Here is a 26,435-nt window from a genome sequence, read left to right on the forward strand (position 1 = left end):
GGTGCATAATTGCACTAGAAAGTTGGGGATTTTACAAAAATTTGCACTATTTTGCAGAAATTGGCACTATTTGCAAGCAATTTTGGGTATTACACGCACATTTGGTTGGCATTGGGGCTTTTCCCCCAATTTTTGGGTATTACAGGCACATTTGGTTGGCACTGGGACATTTCTCCCAATTTTTGGACATTGCAGTATTTGGTACAAGTGACAATCGCATTAGCACATTTACAGGTGCAGATCCGGTTCAGATCTGGTCTAATTGGTTGCCTAAAAATTAGGGCTTTTCTACATTGAGCCCATTTTTGGAGCATTCGACCGATTTACCTGCCAAGATTTGTGCACTTGCAGCTTTTACAGGTGTCAACTGATTGTGTTGCTCACGGCACATGTATACATTTATGGTTTGCTGCAGTATATGTATGCCATTGTGGACACTTTGATTGATTTGCATCATTGTGCATAGTACACTTGCAGATTTGGGACATGCATATGTATTTCTCGTGGTGAAGGAGTTTCCTTTCAGTCCATTGGTTATCCTGCTATTTATCTCCCGCATTCTTACGGTTTCGCTGGGCATTGCCTACTCGTGGTGACTTGTGACAGATTTGTTGTGCTATCATGGCCAACAGTAACAATGACCTCTTTGGAATGCTATCTCAAGAGGACAAGCTCAATGGGGATAACTACCCTATGTGGGCTTATATGATGCGTCATGTATTGGTTGCCAAGAATGTATGGCTATATGTGGATGGCACTGAGGAGCGTCCTCTAGAACCTGCTCCAGTGGAAGGTGAAGTGATTCCCGCTCACCCTCATGCAGGTCCACCTCCTCGTCTTCCTCCTACTCAGTAGCAACATACTTGAGATGCTAGGGATGCTCAGGCCCATGCATTGATTGCTCTCTCGAGCCGCAGGCATATTGTTCTTGCACCACTGCAAAGGGTGCTTGGGATACCTTGGCGGCGTTGTATTCAGGTCGCAATGAGGCTCGTGTAGCTTACCTTCAGGGCAAGCTTGAGACTGACCACATGCTTGAAGGTGACTCTATGGATCAGTACCTTACGCATGTGAAAGACCTACGAGAGCAGCTCATTAACATTGATGAGGTCTTGACAAATAGCTATCTTGTTCAGACAGTTTTGCGTAATTTGCCTGACTCTTATCAAACATTTGGTACCACTTTGCGGTTGTTGGTTGGCAGTGCACCTAATGCGGTCACTTTTGACAACCTTGTGACTCTCTTGCTCAGTGAAGAGCAATCTCATTCCAACAGGAACAACATGATGTCTGCTGAGTCAGCAATGGCTGCTCCCTTTCGTGGGAATAGATCTGGGCCTAAACCTAGCCCATCAGATCCTCCCAAGACAAAGGACAAGCCTGAAAAGAAAAAGCGTTGTAACTATTGCAGGAAAACAGGGCACACCATAGAGGAATGCAGGAAGCGTATTGAGAGTGAAAAAAAGAAGAAGTTGGCATCTTCTTCCACAGGTGCAGATCAAGCCAATTTGGCTACACGTGTCAGCCTTGATCCCTACATCTTCATCGCCTGCAGAGAAGTCTTCTGATGCCGTTGCTTTTGATGACTATGCTCTATAGTCTGTACTCCATGGTATGCATTGTCTGGCAGATGCATTTCCGGTGGGGATTTTACTTGCCCACATACAGTTGGTGATGCCTCATGGTCACTTATGCTTGTTGACCCTTATGCTGGTCTATGCTAGACGCTTTCTCTCATGTGATGTCTGCTGGAGATGCCTTTTATGTTGTTTTCCCTTGCAGCAGGATTGTTTCTACAGTGTTGACATTGTCACCTTCTCACATGTGATGTTTACTAGGAGTTCCTTTTACACACTTGGCCAGTGTTGGCTTGTTCTCATGGTTTTGACATGTCACATGTATATTATTCATTGTGGGATTATGCATCTTTACACTTGCCATACATGCCACTGATCATGGCATCGCTAAGAGTTTACCTATCCTCTCATAGCATTGGCTGATGCCCGCCTCGAGGCCCCATTTTTAGCTTTTCCCATTGCTGAATTTTTGTTTTTATCAGCCCTACCATTGCTGATTTTTCCTCATCGGATCCTCCATTGAGTTTCACTTTTGCAGCTTACATTGCTGTCTCGTAGGCATGACTTTTGGATCCTGTTGCCTTTACACATGCGTATATCTGCCACCTCTTCTTATGCTTATCATTGGTGCAGTTACAGAGCATTGATGTGGATTACATGCAGTTCAGCTTGGCATTTGGATGCTTGCCTTCAGGGGGGCATTATGCGATGCCTCTTGATTTGATACAATTGATGTCCACATGATCTTTGCATGCATTTTTCGTGATGCATTTATGTACCACTGTGCTCTAGCATTAGCACTATGACATTGGGGATTCTCCTTTTCCCCGTCATATAGTGCTTGCTTTTTCCATTGGCACTGCAGCTCACTCTTACTGTGGAGCATAGTGCAGGGCAGCATTCACAACTTTACCACCCTGCTACCACCCGTTCACACCATTCACTTGAGGAGGGTTTGCTGGTCATGTCCACTCCCGGCTAGTTTAGGTGTGAACCCAGCTTACTCACGTGCACTTTTTCCCTGTGACTGGACACAGGTTTTTTCCCCGTGTGAACACACTTATGTGCGTTGGGCACTTTGCCCTAGGCCTTTTTAGTACTCACTTGAACTTTCATTTCATATCATTATCCAGCACTCTCACGTTTCTCTATGCTTGAGGTTGTGTGTGTGTGTGTGTGTGTGTGTGTGTGAGAGAGAGAGAGAGAGCACCCTGCTGCCTGCCTTCAAGACGTCGACAGAGGATACCCGCTGCAAGCTCTGCCTTGCTTAACGCGGCCTGCAGCATCCGACCATCGTCTCCCAGACTGCCGCTCATCATCCTCCCTGCTCCTCGTCTGTCTGTCACACCTGCGCTGCCCTCTTTCACTGTTTACGCTTCAGTTTTCTGCCTCGCAGTTTTTTTCCAGTTTCTCTCCTTTTCTGTTCTGCACTTTGACCGCCAAACAGCCCTCAATCTTCCTCCCCTATCTGTCCACGTACCTGCGTATCCACTTCTGCTGATTCTGCCCTCTCCTCGAATTCTCTGTCAATATCTCATCTGCCTCCTTCGAGAACCTCTCTCCTTTTCCTGCGTGCTTTGATTATGGCTCAAGGAATGGACGTCTGTACATATGCCAGGAAAGAAAGAAATACAGAAGCGAAACGTCGCTTATCAGAGCCTCCTTTGTTGCAGGAAGAATCTACATCAGAAGCTCAATATGTATATGACACTCTTAAAGATGACTTCCAGCAGTCTCGCCAAGAATGGGGCAAACCCATTCCAGAGGTCACCTATAAGTTGAAATTGCCGTCCATTGTGAATCCCCTCAGGAAGCTCTCTCAAACTGCGGTCATAATATTCTTTCCAGGAAGAATTCCCGCAGCCAGTGATGTTGCACAATGGATCAAATCCATCCTTGGAGGATGCTTTGTAGAAGGAGTATACTTTGCTTCCAGAGGTTTTTATGAGGTGCATCTATCAGATGCTTCATGCAAACAGAGGCTTCTTGAGTTTTCTCCGCTGTTTTATGGGAGGCAAATGGTGCATGCTATGCCCTGGTCCCCCAACAAGGATTACCAAAGCCTGATACGGCACCACTGCCCAGTATGGGTTGAGGTTGCAAACTTTCCGGATTATATGCGTGAAGAGTTGCCTGGCCTGGCTGCCACTTTGGGACAGGTTATTTGTCCTCCACGCCCCATGGGAAACCGTAACAGATTCTGTATACTTTGGGATACTGATATACCTACCCCTCCTTCTATTGCAGTCGAAGTTGAGGGGGTGCAATTGGGCAAAAAGTATTTTGAATTGAAGTGGGGTGTGTTTGCAGGTGCTTGTTTTACCTGTCACAAGTTTGGGCATCTAGCTTCTGAATGCCCGATGGTTCTCCATCAGCCCCCTCCAAATGCTTTGCCACCTCAGCCCTGGGAAAAGAATGAGAATTTGCAAGCTAAGGCAGCAAATACAAATGCAGCCAAGAATGCAAAATCAGCTACTCAGGTGCACTCACTTGTTGGAAAAGGAAAAGATAAAGGGAAAGAGAAGCTGAAGGAATCTGTGGGAATTGATCAGGATGGTTTCCAACAACCTAAGAAGGTAGTTGTTCTGAAGCAACGCCCTCTTCAATCTCGTCAATGGGATGCTTCTTCTCCTTCGCCAGGACAGACTTCTACTTCAGCCTCCGCCCCTGTCCTTCAAAATTGGGTGGGGGTCTTGAAGAAAGGCATCCCCATATGTGATTCAGAGGAGGGGGAAAATGCTATGTCCTACATGAGTAGTGAAGGCATGCAGCCTATGCAGGCAGAGGCTTAGCCTCTTTGAAGTTCTCCTTTTATCCTCACTTTTTTGTACATACCCCCTTTATGCTTCAAACACTTAAGTGCTTTACATATAATGTACAGAGCCTCTGCAATGTTTCAAAGTGGAGGCTTCTATGGAATTATGTACATAAAATGCAGCCAGATATTGTTTGTTTGCAAGAGCACAATCAGCACTCCATGGCTGGACATCATGGCTTTTTGCATGGTTATGATATATATTATGCTGGTACCGCTACCTATTCAGGTGTATGCATACTAGTGAGACATGAGTTGGAGCCTCAGTTGGCCTTCAATGACAGCAGTGGCAGATGGATTGTCATACAATGTAATGTCAATGGTGATATTCTTGAGTTTGCATCAGTGTATGCCTCCCAGACCTCGGCCATGAGGGCTACATTGTGGGACTCTATATGCAGACATCCATGGAGATCCAATGCATTCATCTGTGGGGATTTTAATAATTCCCCTCTGCCTAGGGATAACACCACTTCACGGTCTCATATGCTATCTTTGGAAAGGCAGAAATGGGATGACATGCTTCTCTCTGTGCAGGCTAAAGATTTATGGCTACTTCTTCAAGGGTCGGTCCCTGGATATACCTTTCACCATAATGCACTTACCACATATTGGGCAAGGCTGGACAGATGGTATCTGTTTTATCCACAACAATTTGCAGATTTCAGCCCTCATCTACTAATAGATTTCTCACTGGGATTGTCAGACCATGCTCCATTGTGGATGAATTTACAGCTTGGCATGCCTCTGGATGATTTGCCACTTTTCCCGAGTAGATTGTTGCATGTTAACAGCGCATATTTCCAGCACATATATTTCCGGCAGATGATTAAATTTGCTATTCATCCTTTGCTATTGCATGCCCAGGAGGACATGAATTTTGCTTGGGACAGCTTTGTCTCTCGTATGCAAAATGTCATTAGGGAGTATGGCAAGTGGCATATGACTGAATGGAGGAATGAGATTAGGGGGGCAAAAAAGACAGTGCAACAATTGACTGAGTTTTCTCAATCTAGGCCACTTACGGATTCAGAAAAGGATTACCTATCACGTGCTCAATCAAAACTTTCTGCTAATGATCAGAGGAAATTGCACAAATGGCAGATAAGGGCGAGAATGAAGCCCCTCATGGACAAGGGCTGCTCATCAAAAGCATTCTTTCAGGGGTTGCATGCTACTCGAAAGAAAAACTCATGCTTAAGGGTTAGGAAGTTGGATGGTTCTTGGACTCATTCTTTTTTGGATCTCCAAGATGAATGCCACAACTATTTTCAGAAATTGTTCTCTGCTCCTCCTTTCCCATCTAATCAAGTGATTGATGCAAGGACTGAGTTACTTCAATATGTTTCTGCAATAGTTGAGCCGGATAATGCTCTTGCTTTGGAGAGGCCTTTTACTCACACAGAACTGGATAATGCATTGTTCCACCTCAGTAAATATAAGTCCCCTGGCTGGGATGGCCTTACGGTGGAATTCTACATTTCTTTTTGGGATGATTTGAAAGAGGTCCTCTTGAGAATGATCAATGTGGCATGGCAAGAAAATCAGTTGCTGCATTCTTGGAAACATGGCATAGTCAAGCTTGTGCCCAAAAACCATCTGTGTGATCACATATTTGATTGGAGGCCTATTACATTGATGCCGGTAATTTACAAACTTATTGCCAAAATGTTAGTGCATAGGCTTCATGGGATACTCCATGCAGGTCTTCACCCTCATCAGTATGGGTTTCTGCCGCGAAGACAAATCCATGACAATATATCCAATGCCTTGACTGCAGTTGAATATGCTAAGTATTCTCGTCAGGATGTGCTGATATTGCAGGTGGATATTGCTAAGGCATTTGACAATGTTCAATGGGATTTCATTTCTCAGATTATGACAAAGCTGGGCTTTGGTCCCAAGATGGCAAATGCTGTTTATTGGCTATACTCTGGCGCTACTGCTCAATGCATTCTTGGGGGCCATTTGTCTCGATCATGGATATTGGGTCGATCGGTTAGACAGGGCTGTCCTCTTAGTGCTCTCTTCTATGCCATTGCCACTCATCCTCTGTTGATGTATCTTGATCATCTAACAGACTCAGGACAGATGACTGGTCTTAAAATCCCAGGGGCTAAACCTTTCTTGGCACAAGCATATGCAGATGATTCCTTCTTTATGCCACAGAATTCTCCTACGGAACTTTGCAAGCTTATGGCCACTCTCTCATTATATGGACAGGCAGCTGGATTGCATATTAATTTTGATAAATCTAAATTAATACCCCTGAAAGAATGTGATTGGCATTCTATTCTTTGGCCGGGGCAGGTGGTGCATTCCAGAGATGTGGTCAGACATTTGGGATATCCCATTGGATGGCATATCTCAAGAAAGCAGCAACTAAAATGGATTTTCCAAAAACTCCATCATAAGCTGGAATACTGGAAGATATCTACTTGGCCTCTTCATGTCAGGCTCAGAATTGTGCAATCCATAGTGATGTCTTATGTTCAGTTCTATTTGCCTTTATTGCATTGGTCCTCCAGGGATATTTCAGCCTTTATGTCTCAAGCTATGGAGATATTATGGAAGACAAAATCTGCTGTTAAAGCTTTGAGACTGATGAAGATGGAAATGGTGTGTTCCCCAGGGATGCATGGTGGACTCAATATTCTCAATATAAGATATCATGTACTTGCAAGGAAGGCTACTATGTTGCACACTTTCTTCTGCCAACAACAACCATGGACTTGTATGTTAGCGTCCATGTGTGTCAACATGAGGACTTCAGCTTATGGTCATTGGATTACGGATCATTGGGAGGTTGTTATTGGGAGATTTCAAGGCAGGATACCTGGCTGTCCTTTTTCCACTGCCTTAATACTTGAATGGAAACAAGTTCTCTCTAAGGTCAAATGGGCTCCTCGTAATTGCTTGGGGATGAACTCCATGAGGAAGGAAAGTATTCATTGGAGTGCCATTTTTGACACTCCACTTGCCTTGCAGGAACCTATTCGGGCATACAATCTTATGAAACTGGGAATTAGGTACATACATGATGTGGTGGATGATCGAGGATATGTCTTATCCTTTCCTCGGGCCACTGCTACCTATGCATTGGGAATGCATCATAGGCCAATATGGAAGAAAATTGCTGATATATTGCTTCCTTTTTTACCTATTCCAACTATGGCTGACACAGACAGGCTCATGGATTGGCAATTGTGCTCATCTACTGCAAGCACTCATCCTGTTCCCCTTCCAGCCTTGACCTCCATCAAAGCTTACAGGCTTTTTCAGCCTCCCCCATGGATACAGCAACATGCCAATTCTTTGTGGCATATGAGAAAGCCTCTCTCTTGGTGGCGGAAGAATCTCCGCATGTTATGGAAGTGTAAAATGCCACTGAAGCAAAGACTCTTTCTTTGGAGATGTTTGACAGGCACATTATCAGTTGGGGTCACACTTGCCAAACGTCACATTGCACCATCCACATGTCTAAGATGTTCAGCTCCCTCAAAGACCTTTCTTCATCTGCTGTGGCAATGTCCTTGTTCCAGGACCCTCCTCAGCAGAATTTCAGGCTATCTTCGGCTCCGATTCCCGAGTCACAGATTTGGGAAACATTTTTGGCTCTTTGGCAGATTATTGCAGTCTTTGTCCCAATACTCACTATTTCTTTTCTGGGTGAGATATTGGACTCTTTGGACAATTTGGAGTGAGCACAACATGGCATACTTGGGTAGGCTGAATCAACAGTCATATGAATTCTTCAGAGCCTCATTGCGGCAATCCTTATATGATGCCTACCATGAGGGTGATATGGATGCTTCTTGCATAGAGCTCTTCTGTTTATGTTTCTGACATTTGGGTTCCTCTCCTTTATGGAGATCTCCCATCTTTGTAAATTTGTGAACATATAAATATACTGCACTAGACATTACCAAAAAAAAAGTGTGTGTGTGTGCAGGCTAGCTTCCCTCCTACCCAACAGCAGCTCCATGGCCACAACTCATGCATGCTTCCTTGGTAGTCCAGACCACCGCGTGACTACTAGGATAGCTAACAATGGAGGTAGAGGTGCAGTCGGCACTCACAGAGGCAAGGAGGTGGGTGTTTCTCAACGGCAATAGCTGTCAGATGCAGAGGCAAGGCAAGAAGGGATTAGAGTCAAATGCCTTGTCCATTAGGCCCTCCCTCAAGCGCCAGCGAGATGGGTGTAGCAAGTCATCAGGCGAACAGTATTACGTAGGTGAACAATAATGCGCAGGAGCAAATTAGCCACATTTGCCAGTGGTAGCTCATAGGCCAAAACCCTTTTTTTTTTTTAATGAACAAGCTAAGCCGTGCTCTAATACCAACTAAAGGAATTAGAGTTTACACAGGTACAGGTAAACTAAGGTGGATAGAAGATACCCATAGTGTGTGTGTGTGTGTGTGTGTGTGTGTGTGTGTGTGTGTGTGAGAGAGAGAGAGAGAGAGAGAGTTGTGTTAACGTCTTCAAAAGGCCAAAATGACCTATGAGACCAAAAGGTTACATCATATCCATGAGGCACATCATCCTGGGTACAAAATAGTAATAAAGAAAGATAACAAAAACCTAGAACTATAAAATCTGATAAGTGATTGCACGACTCAATGATGATTTGATTGATTGATGTGATATATAGCTTCACCAAGTACGATGTTTTTATAGCCTTCAAGGCTCATCTGAATGACATCATTGCTTATGTCATACAAGTATAATATCTAGATATTATCCTAACCACTCTAAGAGTGGGTTCACACACTCACATACTTTTTTTGTTGTAAAAGGCTATTTTCTATTAGTTCACTATACAAAAGAAGAAGTCCTCAAAAAAAAGGCAAACTTCTTAAAAAGCAATCCCAAAAGCTCACAGCATTGAAAAAACAAAGCCAACTAGCCATGATCTATCTGAACCAGGTGAACGGAATCAAACAAAGACTGACGCAAGGATTGACAAAAGTAAGGATAGCGTTCAATCCTTTAGAATGGAAAACCAATTGATTTCTTGCATGCCAAATTGTCCACAAAACCCAATATCTAGTCCAGATTAGAAAGGACTCAGCATGATCCAATGTAGAAGGTCATCTGCCAACGAGCCAAAAAAATCTAGAGAAGAAATGCCCTGGAAATCTAAGCCACAGAAAATGAGAAATTTGGCAAAGGAAGCTTCTGATCTACGGACAAGACCAAAGAAGATGCATCACTGTTTCCTTCATGCAAGGGCAAGAAGGACATTTCGGTGCAGCTATGTGTCTTTTTCAATAAGTTCTCCAATTGGGAGCACTCCCAACAAGCATTGCCACAACAACAATCTACATTTGAGTGGAAATTTACTATGCCAAATTTTCTTCAAGTTTTGTTTCCACCAACGAGTTGTCTCAGTGAGAAGCCAAATCTTATTAACTTGATCAACAAACCAAGGTGCAAGAATAATCAACCTGTAGATCAAAGCAGCCGAAACCCGAGGGAAAGAGAATCTGGGATAAGGTTCAAGATCTGTCCTATGGAAAATCCAATCCTCCATTCTTTCACCATCCGGAACAACCGTAAGAGGAGTAAAAGGCTGCAATTGTTCCTCCAACATACGTCATAAAGGTCTATGGTGCATACCCAAGTGCCAACAACTTTGAGCTCGAGGAAAGGACAAAACATTTCCTTCAGCATCAACAACATCTTAGCAAACCCGAATGCCTTTTGTAGAAAGAAAGTAAGCTTGCCGAGGGTAATGGAGAGCCAAAGGAGTAGGGAATTCACAGCTCCAAAAGATATTTTCTTGTCTCAAAGTGTTGCCAGTCTCAAGTCTACCCAATCACTGAATATATTGTAGAACAAGCTTCTAGTCTACAAAGAGACGAGAGACATAAGGGCATCACGGAATTTCGCCCTCCACATAGCCAAATATAAGTTCCCAGTGAGTCAGCTTCCATTTGCCAAATTCATCCGTATTCACATCAATGCAAAGAGTTGCAATCATAAGTGTCCAGATTTGTTGTTGCACAATAAACCTCGGAAGTAGAGTGGCTTTGCGTGCCAAAACATGATAATGGATATTCATAATATTAAGCCCTCCATGCATTTTCGGTGAGCATATGAACTCATATTTGAGGAGTCGCAAGGCCTTCTTATATTGAGAGTTTTGCCAAAAGAGTTCAATGCTTTTTGTCATGAAACCAAAGATTTGGTTTTTAGACCATGCCAGAAGAAGGAGAAAAAACTGAAAGTAAGCCATCAAAATCGATTGAACTATTCTCAATCTGACATGAAATGCTTTGTCATAAAACTAGAGATTTGGTTTTTAGACCATGCCAGAAGAAGGAGAAAAAACTGCAAGTAAGCCATCAAAATCGATTGAACTATTCTCAATCTGACATGAAGCAGCCAAGTAGAGAGCTTCCAATATTCCAATTTAATCATAAGTTTTTACAACACCCAATCTGTAGCATCACAAAGAGAAAGATTCCATCCTCCAGGATATCCCAAATGTCTAACATGTTGTGTAGGGGATATGATTTGCCCAAACCATAGAATGCTATGCCATTGAACTTCATTGAGAGGCAATAGTTTTGATTTAAAATTGATAAAAAGACCTGCGCCAATCCAAACATATGCAAAGTGTTCATGAGACATTGCAAATCTGATTGCATATTATGAGGAAAAAAGAAAGAGTCATCAGCATATGCCTGAGCAACCAAATGCCGACCATCAGGGAGAACACTTACTCACATACACACATAAGTGCGTGTTCACACATACACATACACAAACAAGGTTCACACATACGAGAGGACACACACACGAGACTCCGAACCCCAACACCAATGGCCTTAGTCACAAGTGGAACTTGATCTCGAAACATGGCCTCCACTAAAGCTTGTGGCACACCTTGATGTCGATGCCAATTATCTAAATTAATTTAATGGCATAAAAGCCTAGTCATGCTACGAGTAGCAAGCCCAAGACCTGCAACAGAACTTGCACCTTCATCTCATATCACCCCAGCCTTGAGGTCCATTTCCTACTCTTTCCTTAAACCTTTCCCAAGGATCCAGAAAATTTGGGTCCTCCAACTCGAAAATTTAGAAAAATAAAGAAGAAATTAGGAAAAAATATATAAAAACCTGAGCATAGAGAATTTCATTTGATTTGGAATAAAATCAGTTTAAATGATTCGATAAAATTGAAGAAAGAGGAAATAATTGAAAGTCCAGAAAAGAAGGGGAGACAAGGAGCAGGAGAATGATGAGGACACAAGGAGCTTGTGTACACAGTCAACTTATAGTGGGCCAAAGCAAGGAGCTGGTTGGACGAACTGCACCACTTCAGATGGAAAGGATTAATATAAACCAGTTGGCTGCAACATAGATGAGGATGTCAAATGAAATCTGTATGATAGATAGATTTGTTGATGATTAAACATCCATCGATGCCAATTATGACCTATGGGACCAAAGCAAAAGCATAGACCACGAGGTCTCAAACTGTTCAACTAAAAAATGAAAATTGAACTTTTTGGATTCTAGCATCACCTTGAGGTTGCTCGCCCCTCATGGAGCACTGCTCATTTTCCTGTCATCCACACCACACAGACCTCCATTTCTGCTCCTTTCTTAGTTGTACTGATGTAAATCCTTACTAGATCTAAAGGGTGAGTGGACCTTGATCTAACCATGGAAATTTTGGCATGTGCCTCTACAAACACCTTAATCACTGAGGGAAACCATCGGAAATAATGTGTAAGAAACGGTCCTTGTAAAACTGCATCTTTGTTGAACGTTGAAACAGCTCTCCAGTCATCCACATCACAGAGACCTCCATTTCTGCTCTTTCTTAGTTGTGTAAATCCTTACTAGATCCAAGGGTGAGTGGACCTTGATCTAACAATAGCAATTTCGGCATGTGCCTCTACAAACACCATAATCACTGAGGGAAACTATCAGTAATATATGTAAGAAACGGTCCTTGTAAAACTGCATCTTGGTTGAAGTTTTCCAAGCCCATTCAATGTGAAAAACACCAAGTCATCATCATTAACTGGTGCTCCACTAGAGCCGAGGGCATCATAAAGAACCTCTAAGAGCCCACTACATTAACAACCATATGAACAAAAAGGATTTCTTCTAATTAATTAGATGTAAAGTGAAACAGGACTGCGCGACATTATTCATAGCCACCAACATAGACAACTAGAGCTTTCAAATGTCCTTACCTCGCCATTAACACGCACAAGTACATCCCCTGGTTCTAGATATTTGTGAGCAGGCCCTCCAGGTACCTGAGTTGGTTTCAAAAACCCCTTTACAAATCCACGCAAACATACAGAAAGGCACCAGAAAGTTGACAAAAAACATGGATGCAGTTTTTTGAAATAATCAGTACAACTAAAGAACATACCACAGATTCCACCACAAGCATTCCTGTTTCTCCTGTAGGAGAAGCTTGTCTGACCAGCTGCAAGCATACAACATTGATGAGAACCCACTTTTGCCTAAATGATTCATATACAACGTGGCCGTACACAACTTGCTTTGCGATTATGCATGGGTCTCAAATAGCGGAAAAATGAGCAACAAAACATTTGATCCAAGGCAACAAAACATTCAATCCAAGTTCATAAAAAGCATGGTCAGTTCACCTGCTCGGTTTCATGCTTTAGACCAAGCCGCCGGGTTTCATCAAATCCTTTGTGCATGAATGTCGCCTTTGAAAACAAGGCTAGGTTAGCATTTCCAAATTGAATCAAAGTAGCAGCCATTATAACTGAACTTCTACCAAAAAAAGGTTCGCATGTGCTAATGATGATGCTGGTAGGAAGGTTTAAGAGAGTGCATCAAGAAAACTACAGGCATGGCTACAGAATTAAGGCTTCGAGTTTTAAGAACCTTTCCCATATCCCCCTGAGATACCAAAGCGATACTTAGGAAGACCTGGACTACCTGAAGCGTGCCCCGGGAGATCTCTGTGGTGTTCCATTTCTTAGTAGCATCATCCTTGCTTCCCTGCAGGCATGTTAAAGCTCTGACAACCTGCAAAACAGTAACACATGATGAGTCAGATCTTGCAGGAAAGGAAAAGTAAGCATCCATGACACCATTAACGCTTTAGAATCAGGAGAAAATGAACGTAGTCAAGCACCTGTCAATTTTTCTGAAAAATTAAGTGACTTCAAAATTCAATAATTATTGCAAAGCATATTATGAGATTGCATGTGCAGCTTTAGTTGAAGCGTAGTTATGTTGAGCATCATTGAATTCTTCTAAAATTTCTTCATCATCAAAACCTCTCTTGCTTAGACTTTTTTATTTCTCTTCCATACAGGGATATTTACATCTGAATTCTTTGCTTTACAATGATGTATAGGGTCCAAAGACAGTTTAACAGTTATCAAGTGAGATCTAACCCAAGTTCTCTAAGCATTCTTCAATACATATTGTAACTCCAAGAGGAGAGCAGAAGGGGGTTTCACATTAATGCCATTAAACACTTAAATTGGCCATAGCCTTAAACTTATGCCACTTAATTCCACAAAATTGTAAAGGAGAGAGGTGTACATTGGGCACCACATAGAGACTGGAATGGGCCGACTCCCCTCGTGGAGTAATTTATTAGCCAAGGAGAAGAATATCATGTACAAGCTTTGGGGGAGCACACGCTCCACACTTATCTACATATGACCATTGAATAATTCATATACATGGGCTGTCATGCCAACATCAGCTCCTCCTCAAACTGGTCTTCTTTTTTGGTGGACGTCTCGCTCCGTCTAGCGGCCTCCGTTCCAATCGGTAGCTCCCTACCGTCGACCGTGTCACTGTTTCGTCTTCTGGCAGCTCCCGTCCGTGTGCTTGGTCACGGCCTCCACTCCGCCGTCTGTGACTTCCCAACATCAGCCCTTGCCCGTCTCTTGCACAGTCGCCGCTGCCGGCTCCAAGGTATAGTCGCCCTACTCGTCTGCACGTTGCCGGTTCTCCCACGCCGCCTGCGTTTGCAGCCTGCCGTCTACGACTCAGTCCAGCAACCACCTCTTCGTCATTAGCTCCCGCATGCGTAGCTCAAAGTTCGCTCATTGCAGCCTGTGAACTCGGCTACACGAGTCAGCAAATACGACGCCCCCCCCTTTCCTGCAACAGAAATCAGAAATTTGCAGAGATATTTGCTTCAATTTTGGGATTTGCATGTCCATTATCATCAATTGAGCAGGTACAGGTCCTAATGGCTCAGATTTGAGCACAATTGGCAACATTGGGTGACATTGGTCACATTCCGGGTCAATTGGCAAGAAATTGGGTGTTAACATCTGGGGCTTTTCATGTAATTGTGCCATTGGGCATTCATACATGCTGTATGATGTGAGCAATCTCACATTCGGGGCTAAATTGCGGGAAATTGGAGTGCAAATCAAAGGGCTTTTGTGCCAATTGGGTTGATTTGCATGCAGGCACTGGCATTTGATGCTTTGGGCAATGTGTTGATGCCTGTCAAGCACTCAATGTGCCAATAAATCAAAGGGCTTTTATGTATTGGATGTATATGTGGCCAGGGGGAAGCATTGTGAAGACTCTCGATGCCTTCATGTGCATTAATGTACCATTCATGATCAGAAATTGATCTTGAATCAAGGGGCTTTTCAAGATTCTGTGCTTGTTGAGCTTGGCAAAGCAGCAGAGAGGACTTTTATGCTCAGAAATCCACTTGCAGTCAAGGGGCTTTTGCCCAATTTCTGTCCGGGACTGTTGTGTGCAGTGGTGGGGACTGTCAAGGTCTGATTTTCACTCATTTGGACAGCCAGGAGAGCATTTATTGCTACTGTACTTGCTGGTACAGATTTGGTACAACTTTGTACAAATTTTTGGCATGGCTGCACATTGATTTGAGTGAGGAAAAGACTCATTTTCAGCTGCTATACTTGCCGGTACAGGTTTGGTACATCATTGGTGAGCACTTAGTACTGTTGTACAGTATTTTGGAAGGGGAACAGAGCACATCTAAGGTGCTGTCATAAATCTGCAGAGCAACCAGATTTTGGTGATTTTATCACATTCAGTGGGAGGAGAGTTGCATTCGTGCTTCCGCAGTGGGAGATAAACTTTGGGAGAACAACTGTGAGCACTTTGTGTGCTTTGGTGCAGTGTTTGCACATCTTGCAGGGAGTCAGGCATTGACTGTGTCAAAGGTTGCATATTGCTATGGCAACCACAGGTGAGAGCTCTTCATTGCTTCACATCAAGAAGCTTGAAGGCTCACATAATTATGACATTTGGCAAACCCAGTGCTATAATGTGTTGCTCCAGAAGAAGCAGCACAAGCCCATCAAAGAAAGGGGTGTAATGCCCGCTTCTCTTACTGCTGAAGAATGGGAAGATATGGATGAGATGGCAAGATCCACCATCATGTTGTCTGTGTCAGACTCTTTACTTTTCAACATACGTGAAGAGAAGACAGCTTGGGGAATGTGGCAAAGATTGCATGACTTGTATGCCCAGCAAAGTGCCTCAAGCAAAGTGTATTGGTTGAAGAAACTCATAGGTCTTCAAATGAAGGAAGGGGCGTCTATGACAGCCCATCTAAATGAGTTTAATGGTGTTGTCAGCCAGGTCATCAATCAAAAGTTGGCAATGGACGGTGAGTTCAAAGCCACCTTTCTCTTATGCACTTTGCCAGAGAGTTGGGACACATTCAAGACAGCCACTAGCAATTCAAATGCTATGCTGTCATATGCAGATGTGGAGGGTGCTCTCCTTCAAGAGGAGATGAACAGGAAGAACAACTCTGTTGGAAAGTCCAATGCAATGAATGCACGTGGGAGATCCCAGCAAAGGGGTAAAAGCCAAGAACGGGGAAGGAGCAAGTCCCGCTCCAAAAAGGACTTGGAATGCCATTATTGTGGCAAGAAGGGACATTTCAAAAAGCAATGCTACAAATGGAAGAATGATCAAAAGGAAAAGGGCAAAGGCAAAGACAAAGACAAAGATGAAGCCAAAGATGCAAAGCCAAAGGACAAAAGTGGAGTCAAGATTGAAGAAGTCAATGTGTCACATGCACGTGACACTGAGGATGAAGTCCTATTCATGTCTTCACTTGATGCCCATTCACTCCATCCAGGAGATGGTCATGTTATGCACTCATGGATCATTGACCTTTCATGTCACAGGTTGCAGAGACTTGTTTGTCAGGTATACTGCTGGCAATGAAGGAGTAGTTTATTTGGGTGACAACCATGCATGCCAGATTCTTAGCAGAGGTGATGTGAGGCTTGTGTTTTCAGATGGCTCACAGCTTATGCTCCATGGTTTGTTCCAGGGGTTGACTACTTGATGCTCACTGACTGTGGGGAGCCCTCTTGTTATAAGGAGGCTTTACAGAGGGCAGACAAGGCTCTTTGGAAGCGTGCTATGAAGTCAGAGATGGATTCTCTGCACAAAAATGGAACATGGAAGTTGGTGCATTTGCCTATAGGCAAGAAGGTTTTGCCATGCAAGTGGGTTTACAGGCTCAAAGTTGCACCTGATGCAAAGCCAAGATACAAAGCCAGGTTAGTGGCTAAGCAGGAATATGGTGTGGACTTTGATGTGATCTTCTCTCCAGTGGTCAAAATGACCACACTTAGAGCTGTATTAGCTTTGGTTGCTCATGATGATCTGGATTTGATTCAGATGGATGTGAAGACTGCTTTTCTTCACGGTGATCTCCATGAGGAGATATATATGCAACAGCCATAGGGTTATGTAGTAAATGGAAAGGAGAAGCTTGTATGCAAGCTGAAAAAGAGTCTTTATGGGCTCAAACAGGCACCAAGGGAATGGTATCATAAATTTGATACATTCATGAAATCCCAGGATTTCAGGAGGAGTGACATAGATCACTGCTTATACACCAAGAAAGCTTTGGATGGCAGTCTATTGATCCTCATCTTGTATGTTGATGATATGTTGATTGCCGGGAAATCTCGTAAAGAGATGGATGCCTTGAAGAAGAGGCTGCATCAGACCTTTGATATGAAGGATTTGGGTGATGCAAATCACATTTTGGGTATGCGGATACTTCGGGACAGAAATCAGCATGTGTTGTATTTGTCTCAGAAGGAATACATTGGCAAAGTTTTGCAGAGGTTCAATATGGATGGGGGGAAGAAGACTAGTACTCCTTTGCCTCCATATGTGAAACTCAGTGCTATGGACAGCCCACAATCGGATAGTGACAGGGCTGAAATGGCCAAGATTCCGTATGCTTCAGCTTGTGGCAGTCTCATGTATGCCATGGTTGCTACCAGGCCGGACATTGCATTTGCAGTGGGAGTGGTTACTCGATACATGGCCAACCCTGGCAAGAAGCATTGGGAAGCAGTGAAAGGTGTCATGAGATAACTCAAGGGCACACAGGATATGTGCATCTGGCATTATGCCCACCCTTACAGTGTGTACAAGCCCATAAGTTTTATAGTACATAGTACACTTAGTACTTTTAATGTACTAAGTGCACTATGTGTACTAGAGCAAATATACATGTGTGATAGGAGAGTCACACACTCATACTTTGTGAGTTGACTTATCCCCACATGTCTCTCTCTCTCCCTTCTTCTCTGTGTGTGTCTCCCACATGAAACCCTAACTTTCAGCTGAGCTTGTTTAGCTCCCTTCACACGCTCCCCCAACAGTCTCCGCAACCAAATCGCCTCACAAGCAGCATAACAAACTGCACGATACTCCGCCTTTGTAGAGGAAAGCGCCCCACAGTAGGCTCCTTTTTACTACTCCATGAAATGGCTCTAGACCCAAGTGAAAAAACACAATCGGTGGTCGAACGCCGAGTATCTGGATCTCCAGCCCAATCTAATCAGACCATCCAAGAAGAGTGCATCCTTGGCCATAGAAGATGCCAAAGGCCAGAGTACCACGCAAGTACCGAAGAACTCTGAGAGCACACCGCCAATGTTGCTGACAGGGTTTGGATGAGAAAGAACTCAATAAGTTGATTGCGAAACACACATCCAATCGAGAGTAGGTCAACCAAACCAAACAACCGACGAGAACTCGATACTATCCATGATCAATCCCTCGAGAAGCATCAAGGAGAGGAAGCTTCTCACTAGTATCCATAGGAGAAGATACTGGTTTGCATCCAGTCATCTGAAATCTGTCAAGTATCTCCCGTGTGTACTTTTGCTGATAGAAGAAAATGCCCTTCGGGGTCTTCCAAATCTCAAAGCCAAGAAAATAATGCAGAAGACCAAGGTCCGTCATCTCAAACTCTCCAAAGCATCCATAACTGAATGGATCCTCACAGAATAAGAACCTGTAAAGATGAGGTCATCAACATAGACCACAATGATAACAATCAACCCCCTCTCAAGGAGGATATAAAGGTTCGAATCTGCATGAGAACGGCACAGGCCGAGCTTCTGAAAGAACTCATCAATCCGCTAGTACCAAGCCTGCAGAGCCTGCTTCAGACCATATAAAGCTTTCTTCAGCTGGTACACCTGATCCTGTTTGCCTGGAACAACAAATCTCGACGACTGATCAACATAAACCTCCTGTGTAAGCTCTCCATTCAAGAAAGCCGACTCGACGTCCATCTGGAATACGGGCCATCTATGATGTCCTACAAGAGCAAGAACAGTGCGAATGGTAGTCATCCGGGCCATCGGAGCGAAGGTCTCATTGAAGTCAACTCCAAGGAGCTCAGCATAACCCTTGGCAACCAACCTCGCCTTGTGCTTGTCCAAGCTACCATCGGCTCGGAACTTCAATTTGAAAATCCAACGCACACCAATCACCTTACGCTACATTGGCCTAGGCACCAAAATCCAAGTGCCATTCCATTCAATAGCATCCAGCTCTGCCTGCATAATAGCATGACGCCAAGCCTCATGTGAAAGAGCTTCGTCCACAGAAGTGGGATCAAAAGGACCATGAATGATAGAGGTCATAGAAGCATAGTTAACAAACATGTTTCCCTCATGAATTTGTTTCCCTGAAACTCTGGAAGACCGCCTGAGAGAACCAGGCGGAGGAGCAACGGGAAGCTCACGTAACCTAGAATCACAAACTGTCTGAAAACAAAACATCCAAACACAGATCTACTTGAACTCGCTGAAGGAGGTGCAGAGTCATCATCATCTGACTAAGAATCCACAGCTAGGGGTGTAACAGCAACAGAGGGAGGAGGAGGAGGAGGAGGAGGAGGAGGAGGAGGAGGAGGAAGAGGAGAGGAGGTGGAGGAAGAAGAAGCTCACCACCCCCCCTCTGAAGATGTAGGAGTCTCGTCGAACACCACATCACGGCTCACAACAACTTTGCCGGCCCTTTGATCATATAGACGATATGCCTAGGACACAGTGTTGTATCCGAGAAAAGTCATGCAGTAACACTCGGAGTCCAACTTGGAGAGATGCTCCTTAGGCACATGTACATACGCCAAACAACCAAATACCCGGAAATGAACAACAGAGGGCTTCTCACCATGGAAAGCCTCATATGCAGTTTTATCTGGAAGAGCAGCAGTAGGAGACCTGTTCTAAATGTAGACAGCAGTAGAAGCCACCTCAGCCCAGAAACGTTGAGATATTGAAGAATGCTCAAGAATAGCACGGGCCATCTCCATAATGGTCCTATTCTTCCTCTCTACAACTCCATTTTGTGATGGAGTATATGATGTAGTAGGCTATCTTCGAATGCCACAAGCCTTGCAATATTGCTGAAACTCCTGGGATGTAAACTCACCCCCTTTGTCGGTCCTGAGAGCCTTGATCGAGGAACCAGTCTCTTTTTCCACCTCAACCCTCCAATCACAAAAGTGCTGAAAAGCCTCATCCTTGGACTTCAGAAAGAAGACCCAAGTATATCTGGAGAAGTCATCCACTATCATGAGCATGTACAACGCCTTACTCAAAGACACGGTACTCATAGGACCACACAAGTATGCATGAGCAAGAGCAAGTGATGTCAAAGATCTCTGTGTCGCCTCCTTTGGAAAGACAGCTCGGTGTTGCTTCCCTTGTAAACAAGAGGAACAGATGGAGCCTTGATGGTCGGTAAACCTTCAACCAACCCATCCTTCGAAGCTCGTTGTAGAAGCTGATAGCTCAAATGGCCAAACCGAGCATGCCAAAGAGCTAAAGAAGAACTAGAAGAAAGCAAAGCGGTCAACTTGTACAAACCACTATCTTGGACTCCTTGAGCCAAGATGCTACCAGTCTCCTTATCACGAATGGTAATCTCGTAACGAGAGAAGATCACCTCCGCACCCTAAGCTATAAGAGCACTCACTGACAAAAGGTTAAATGCCAAATATGGAATGTGCAGAACATCAGAGAAGTACCTCTTGTCCTCGGAGGAGCGGAAGATGGGGATGGTGCCATGTCCATGCACTGGCACGGAAGAAGAATCACCCAAAGTGATCTCGCCTGTCCTGGCAGTGAAGTCCTCGAACCAATCTCGATGGGGCGTCGTATGAGCAGCAACACCGCTATTCACAATCCACGACCACAACTGAGAAGTCACAAGAGCATGTACACGACGAGTACCTGCTAATAGAAGAATACCATCATCCTTCTTGGTCTAAGACACCGTTGTAGAGGAAGAGTTCCTTGCTTCTTCATCCCGCTTCTTCTTGTGACATTGGGGCGATTTATGACCCTTCTTGCCACAATAATGACACTCAATGTCCTTGTTTTTAGAAGATCTGCTTTTATCTTTGTCTTTTTCCTTGTCGTTATGTCGGAACCCCCTTTCCCTTTCTTATGTTGATTCCTTTCCCTTTCTTCTATTGATTCTTCCCCTTATCTCGTGCAGCCAAAGCTCCATCAGAACCACCGCCTGTCCGCTCCTCAAATCAAGACTCAATCTGCATAATGAAGGGGAGAACTTCCTCCCAAGTATGTGGAACAGAACGAGGAGAAGAAACAAGAGACTGAAAATAAGCATCAAACCTCTCTGGAAGCTTGGAGAGAAGCCGAATAGTCGTATCCTCTGTAGAGATATCCTTGCCACAAACAGCAAGCTCATCCCAGAGATCTTTCATCTTCGAGATGAAATCAGATAAAGATGGAAAGACAAAAATTGACAAGTTCATAAGCTGCTTTTCCAAAGCCAAAATCCGTCCCGAAGACTTAATCTCATAAAGATCTGCAAATGCCTTCCAAACTTCATGTGCAACATCTGCTGTACACACATGAGAGAGAACAGAATCCTGACAATTCAACATCAGAAAAGAGAAAACACGACGATCATTTGCCTGCCAAATATCGATCTGCGCCTGAGTCACACCACCGGAAGCAAGGGTGGGAGGGGTGGCATTGGCAGGTGTAACAAGACAATCCCAAAGATCCACGCCATGCAAGGCTGATTTCACCTTCACCTTCCACAAAGTGTGGTTGGAGGCATCCAACTTTGCAGACTCAGAGAACATATGAAGTGTAGTCGGGGCAGCCATCACAAGAGCTTGGGCTCAGTCTCAGAAAAAAATGCACAATCTCAGAAGGTGTCCACCATAGGTACCAGAAGCCACCAATCCTCAACTCAGAACACCAAAAACTGCAAGAGCCACCTGTAAGGAAGAAAACACAGCAAGACAGATGCTACAACCCTGAAAAGGAGCAGCCAACACGTGAAAAGGGGGATCTTAGAGATCAAACTAGTGAGGGAAGACCTGAATCTGCAGTGGAGAGGCGCCGGAAGAAGCCAGCCGACCAGCAACAAATCTGAGAAGAAAACGTAGATTTGAAGGTGTTGGCAAAAAGTTAACGCTGATTGGGGCAACAGATTAACGCTAAACCGGGAGCGATGATACCATGAATGAGTGCACATAGCGGAAGCAAACAAGCACTAGAGTGTGCTGTGAGAGAGTGCAAGAGAGAGAGAGATATGAAGCAACTATGCTGAATATACTGAAGTGATACAGTCCCAAGCAAGAGATATGAAGAGTCTCTTAAGTGAGGGAGCAAAAGGAAGACTAGACTATAAGAAAAGAGGGCGGCCAGCCCACCTATTTATAGGTAAGAGGGGCTGGCCGACTGGACATCTGAACCTTGCCGACTGGACATGGGGCAGCTGGCCGACTGGGAAAAAAGGTACCCGACCTGGGAAAAATGCCTAAAAAATATACAAAAATAGGGTGGCCAACCCACAACCAAGGGCCATGAAAAGGGACCAGAAAGGGGACTCCAATGATGGTCTGAATCTGGTGATGAATGTGCTAACAATGGCTGAATCATAAGGCCATAAAGCTGTCCATAAACCCATATGACTGAATCATAAAGCCCATAAGGCTGTCCATAAACTCATATGACAGAGATACAATAATAGCAAGTGCCCAATGGCTGTCCATATATAACTAATTAAAAAGACAAATGCCCAATGGCTTAAAAAATCATAATATAATGATCAAATACCCTTGCCTTTAAGATTTCTTCGTGATGGAAGCCTTCAAACAAGTCCCCAACAGCCAGTATACTTAATGGGCAGCCTTGCAAAGAGAGAGGAGAAGAGCAGCCACCATTAGGGCAGCCTATAGCAATGGTAGAGAGCCATAACCTTGGAGTAGAGAACCAACAAGAATAGAGAAGAGTTGCCAACACAAATGAAGAGAGGGGGGTCCAATTTATAGATTTGGGGCTCTCATGAGCTAGAATAGCAAGTAAGTGCTATAATAACAAGTGGAGAGCTGAGATGACAAGTGTGAGGCCACTTGTCTCACTTTAATCCACTATCGTGCCACATGTCCCAATTTAAGAGATGGTTCTCACCCATAAACTTCATCTCTGAAAATATCTAAACTCGTAGACCTTTTGTCCAAGGTGCTTCAACAAGTCCCCAGTTGCTTAGCTTACGGACGTAATGACACAAACGGATTTTGCATTGGGAAGTATCCAAAAATAGTAATCCTCATGTAGAACCGTGTTTCAATACTAGTTCACTCCCAAATCCTTAGAAGCTCACCATGCATGCTTTCCACTTGACACTTGAACGCCAATGTCCAAGAAACCATCTCGAGCAAACGTCCCTTCCATACTGAGAAATGTCCGACCTTGTGACACCCTCCCAAGCTTTTTAGAAGTTGTCTATAACTTTAAGCTTCAAGCTATATATCCAAGATATAATCATGTCCTATCAAGTGGACGAGACGAGACACTCTCAAAAATCCAATATAACTGAAAGAATCCATGCCCCAAATAAGTGGGGGAGACTAAATAATTCTCCATAATACCAATAGCAAAATCATGTCCCAAATAAATGGGTGAGACAAACTAGTCCCATAAGATTATAACCATGCTATACATGGGCGAGACAAAACGATCCCATAAGTCCAAATATAGTTATACTGACACTTGGCATAGAGAGAGTGTCCTGCCAACAAGGTGTTTGCCCACATGACCCTGGGCGTAGACATAAGTTCCTTGCAACCAAGCGTAAGTCGACATGACCCTTGGCATAGACATAAGTCCCTTGCCAACGAGGCGTTATGTCCACTCTACCACTTGCACTCCGTGTTGGACCACATAACTTGAAGGAGAGGTGGGCTCAAGTTCACTCTACCACTCGCATTCCGTGTTGGTACTCTGACCACACATGTTGGAGGAGAGGTGGGCTCAAGTTTCACTCTACCACTTACACTCCGTGTTGGTACTCTAACCAAACCTTGGAGGAGAGGTGGGCTTAAGTGTGTAAGATAAGATAAGAATCACTCACACGCATTGTCCTAGTCCAACATAGCTTATCCAATAGCCCACATAAAAGCTGTCCATAAATCCATATGGTTGAATCATAAGCCCATAAAGCTTTCCATAAACCCATATGATTGAGATACAATACCCCAAAGGCAATAGCAAGTGCCCAATGGCTCAAATACATGCCCGATTGTTGTAGCAAGTGCCCAATGGCTGTCCATATATAACGATTCACGAATTAAAAAGACAAATGCCCAATGGTCGCAAACCATAACATAATGATCAAATACCCTTGCCTTCAAGATTTCTTCGCAATGGAAGTCTTCAAAACAGTCCCCAACAGCCGGTATACTTCATGGGCAGCCTTGCAAAGAGGAAAGAGAGCAACCGGCATTAGGGCAGCTTATGGCAGTGGTGGAGAGCCATAACTTTGGAGTAAAGAACCACCAAGAACACAGAAGAGTTGCAAACTCATGTTACGACCCTGTGTTTTTCTCTGGACAACAAGCAGGTGGGCACAAGCATGGGATGGACAGTGTGAACGGCATCAGTTTGGATATGAAAAGGAAACCCATATGTGTGGCCAGCCCAAGTGTGAAGGGGGACAAAAGGATTTTAAAGTTTATAAGGTTTAATAACCTTTGAAGGCTTAAAAATAATTATTATATTTGAAGGCATGCGTTTTTGCTATTGCTTTTAGTTTTTGGAGAAAAAAAGCAGGTGGAGGCGCCTCTTTATATAGGGAAGGGTGGCGGATTCCGAAGCGTGAGTCATCGTGTGGTATATGCGGGTGCATCTCCTTGGAGCAAGCCACGTGTGGGCACCAGGCAAGCTGCAACCAGCAACGGGTGCCAGGCGGCTGCGCGTATGGAAAACAGCCAGGCGGCTACGTGTATGTGGAAGCAGTCACGCGGGCGCCAGGCGGGCGACCTTCGACAGAGTGGGGCAGTCTACATGCACATGGCGGCTGCCTCTGTGAAAATAGCCAAACAGAGCGATGGTCTGTGGTGGTGGTGCAGGCAGAGCAACGGTCTTAGGTGGTGGCGGAGGTGGACAACGATGGCATGGCCTATGAGACAAGTCCGGGCGTGAAGATGTACAGCAGCTCCGACGCGAGGGGTGTCTGGGATAGCTCCTGCGGGGCATCTACGCCTACGGCTTCGAGAGGCCCTCGGCAATTCAGTAGCGTGCTAGCCGTCCCATCATCTAGAACCGTGACGTTATCTTCCAAGCCCAGTTCGGCACCAACAAGACCTCCATGATCGCTCTCGCCGTCTACCAGATCATCGACACCTCCGTCAGAGAGTTCTTTATTCATGGATTGCAAGCCTTGTTTTAGAGAATGGGATACAGAGAATCAAGCTAAGATGCACAGGATGATGTTCATGGAAGAGTCGTGTTGTTACTCTTTGTCTTGGACTTATGTGTATTCAGGGATTACTTGACACGTCCTCTATCTTTCTCTCTCTGGGTTTTGGCAACCGTGCTTGGATGGTATATCTGTCATGGAAAGAGGACTTCGGTTACGAGGAAACAGGCCTATGATTTATGGGATACAGGTCTTTGGTTTATCGGGTACAGGTCTTTGGTTTCATGTGAAAAGCATGTCTTTGGATTCATGTGAACAGGTTGTAGTCTTCTCGAGGTTACATGCAAGCGGTGACTATAGGGAAGGACATATGGTTTGGTACAGCCCTACTGCTGTTAGGGAAAGGGTTTGAGGGATCCATGGTAGAGATGGAGAAGACCTTTTCAAGCAGGGAGGTGTTGTACAAGTGTGCCTTCTCCATGGTATGTTGTGCTGTAATAACGAGAGTTCTCTTTTGGAAGTCCTGGGTGAAACTATAAGGGATCCTATTGGTAGAGGATTCTACAAGTTGTACTTTGTACTCAAAATTTGATCAAGTAAAAAATACCGCAAGGGGCGCCACTGCGTTTTGGGGCCAATCGATGTCCTTGTACTATTTGCAAGAGCATTCTAGCTCCCCCTGTTTGTTTCCTTTTCCAGGTCCCCATGGGTGATGAAGTGTTTTGTGTGCGAGTGTTTGTTTCACCGCCCGTCAGATTTCTGAAGGCCGGTTTCATGGTTCCATTGCCGAGATATCGTCTACTTTCTCAAGGAGGCAAGCGCATGGTTGTCACATCAAAAGCTTCTACATGAGGAAAGTGAAAAGGAAGTGCAGGAGACAGTGCAAGATTGTATGTCTTTGCCTATATGAGGTGAAGAGCAAAAGCTAAAGATGAAGCTTAGGAGAAAAGACACCAAGGACCAGAAGTAGTCAGCCAGGAACAAGAAGCAATTGAAGTGTTATGGTGCAAAATATGGGTTGAAGGCTATGGCTTTCGACAATTTGTCATCAATGGTATCTT

General features: G+C 44.3%; 1 protein-coding gene across 2 annotated transcripts in view; it reads right to left on the reverse strand.

Moving 5' to 3' along the window:
- The window catches only part of DEG7 (DegP protease 7), a 79,053-nt gene that overhangs the window by 41,337 nt on the left and 11,281 nt on the right, over positions 1–26,435 (reverse strand). For both annotated transcript variants that reach the window (XM_086784375.1, XM_086784374.1), the window contains exons 7-10: positions 13,336–13,425; positions 13,035–13,100; positions 12,794–12,850; positions 12,609–12,674 (exon numbers count right to left, since the gene is read on the reverse strand). In XM_086784375.1, coding sequence (XP_086640501.1) covers positions 12,609–12,674; positions 12,794–12,850; positions 13,035–13,100; positions 13,336–13,425 — 279 coding nt within the window. The remainder of the gene's footprint in view (positions 1–12,608; positions 12,675–12,793; positions 12,851–13,034; positions 13,101–13,335; positions 13,426–26,435) is intronic.

This window comes from Cibotium barometz, chromosome 47, assembly GCF_041138505.1.
Source record: "Cibotium barometz isolate CiBa-2024 chromosome 47, ASM4113850v1, whole genome shotgun sequence".
In the NCBI taxonomy this organism is placed as follows: Eukaryota; Viridiplantae; Streptophyta; class Polypodiopsida; order Cyatheales; family Cibotiaceae; genus Cibotium; species Cibotium barometz.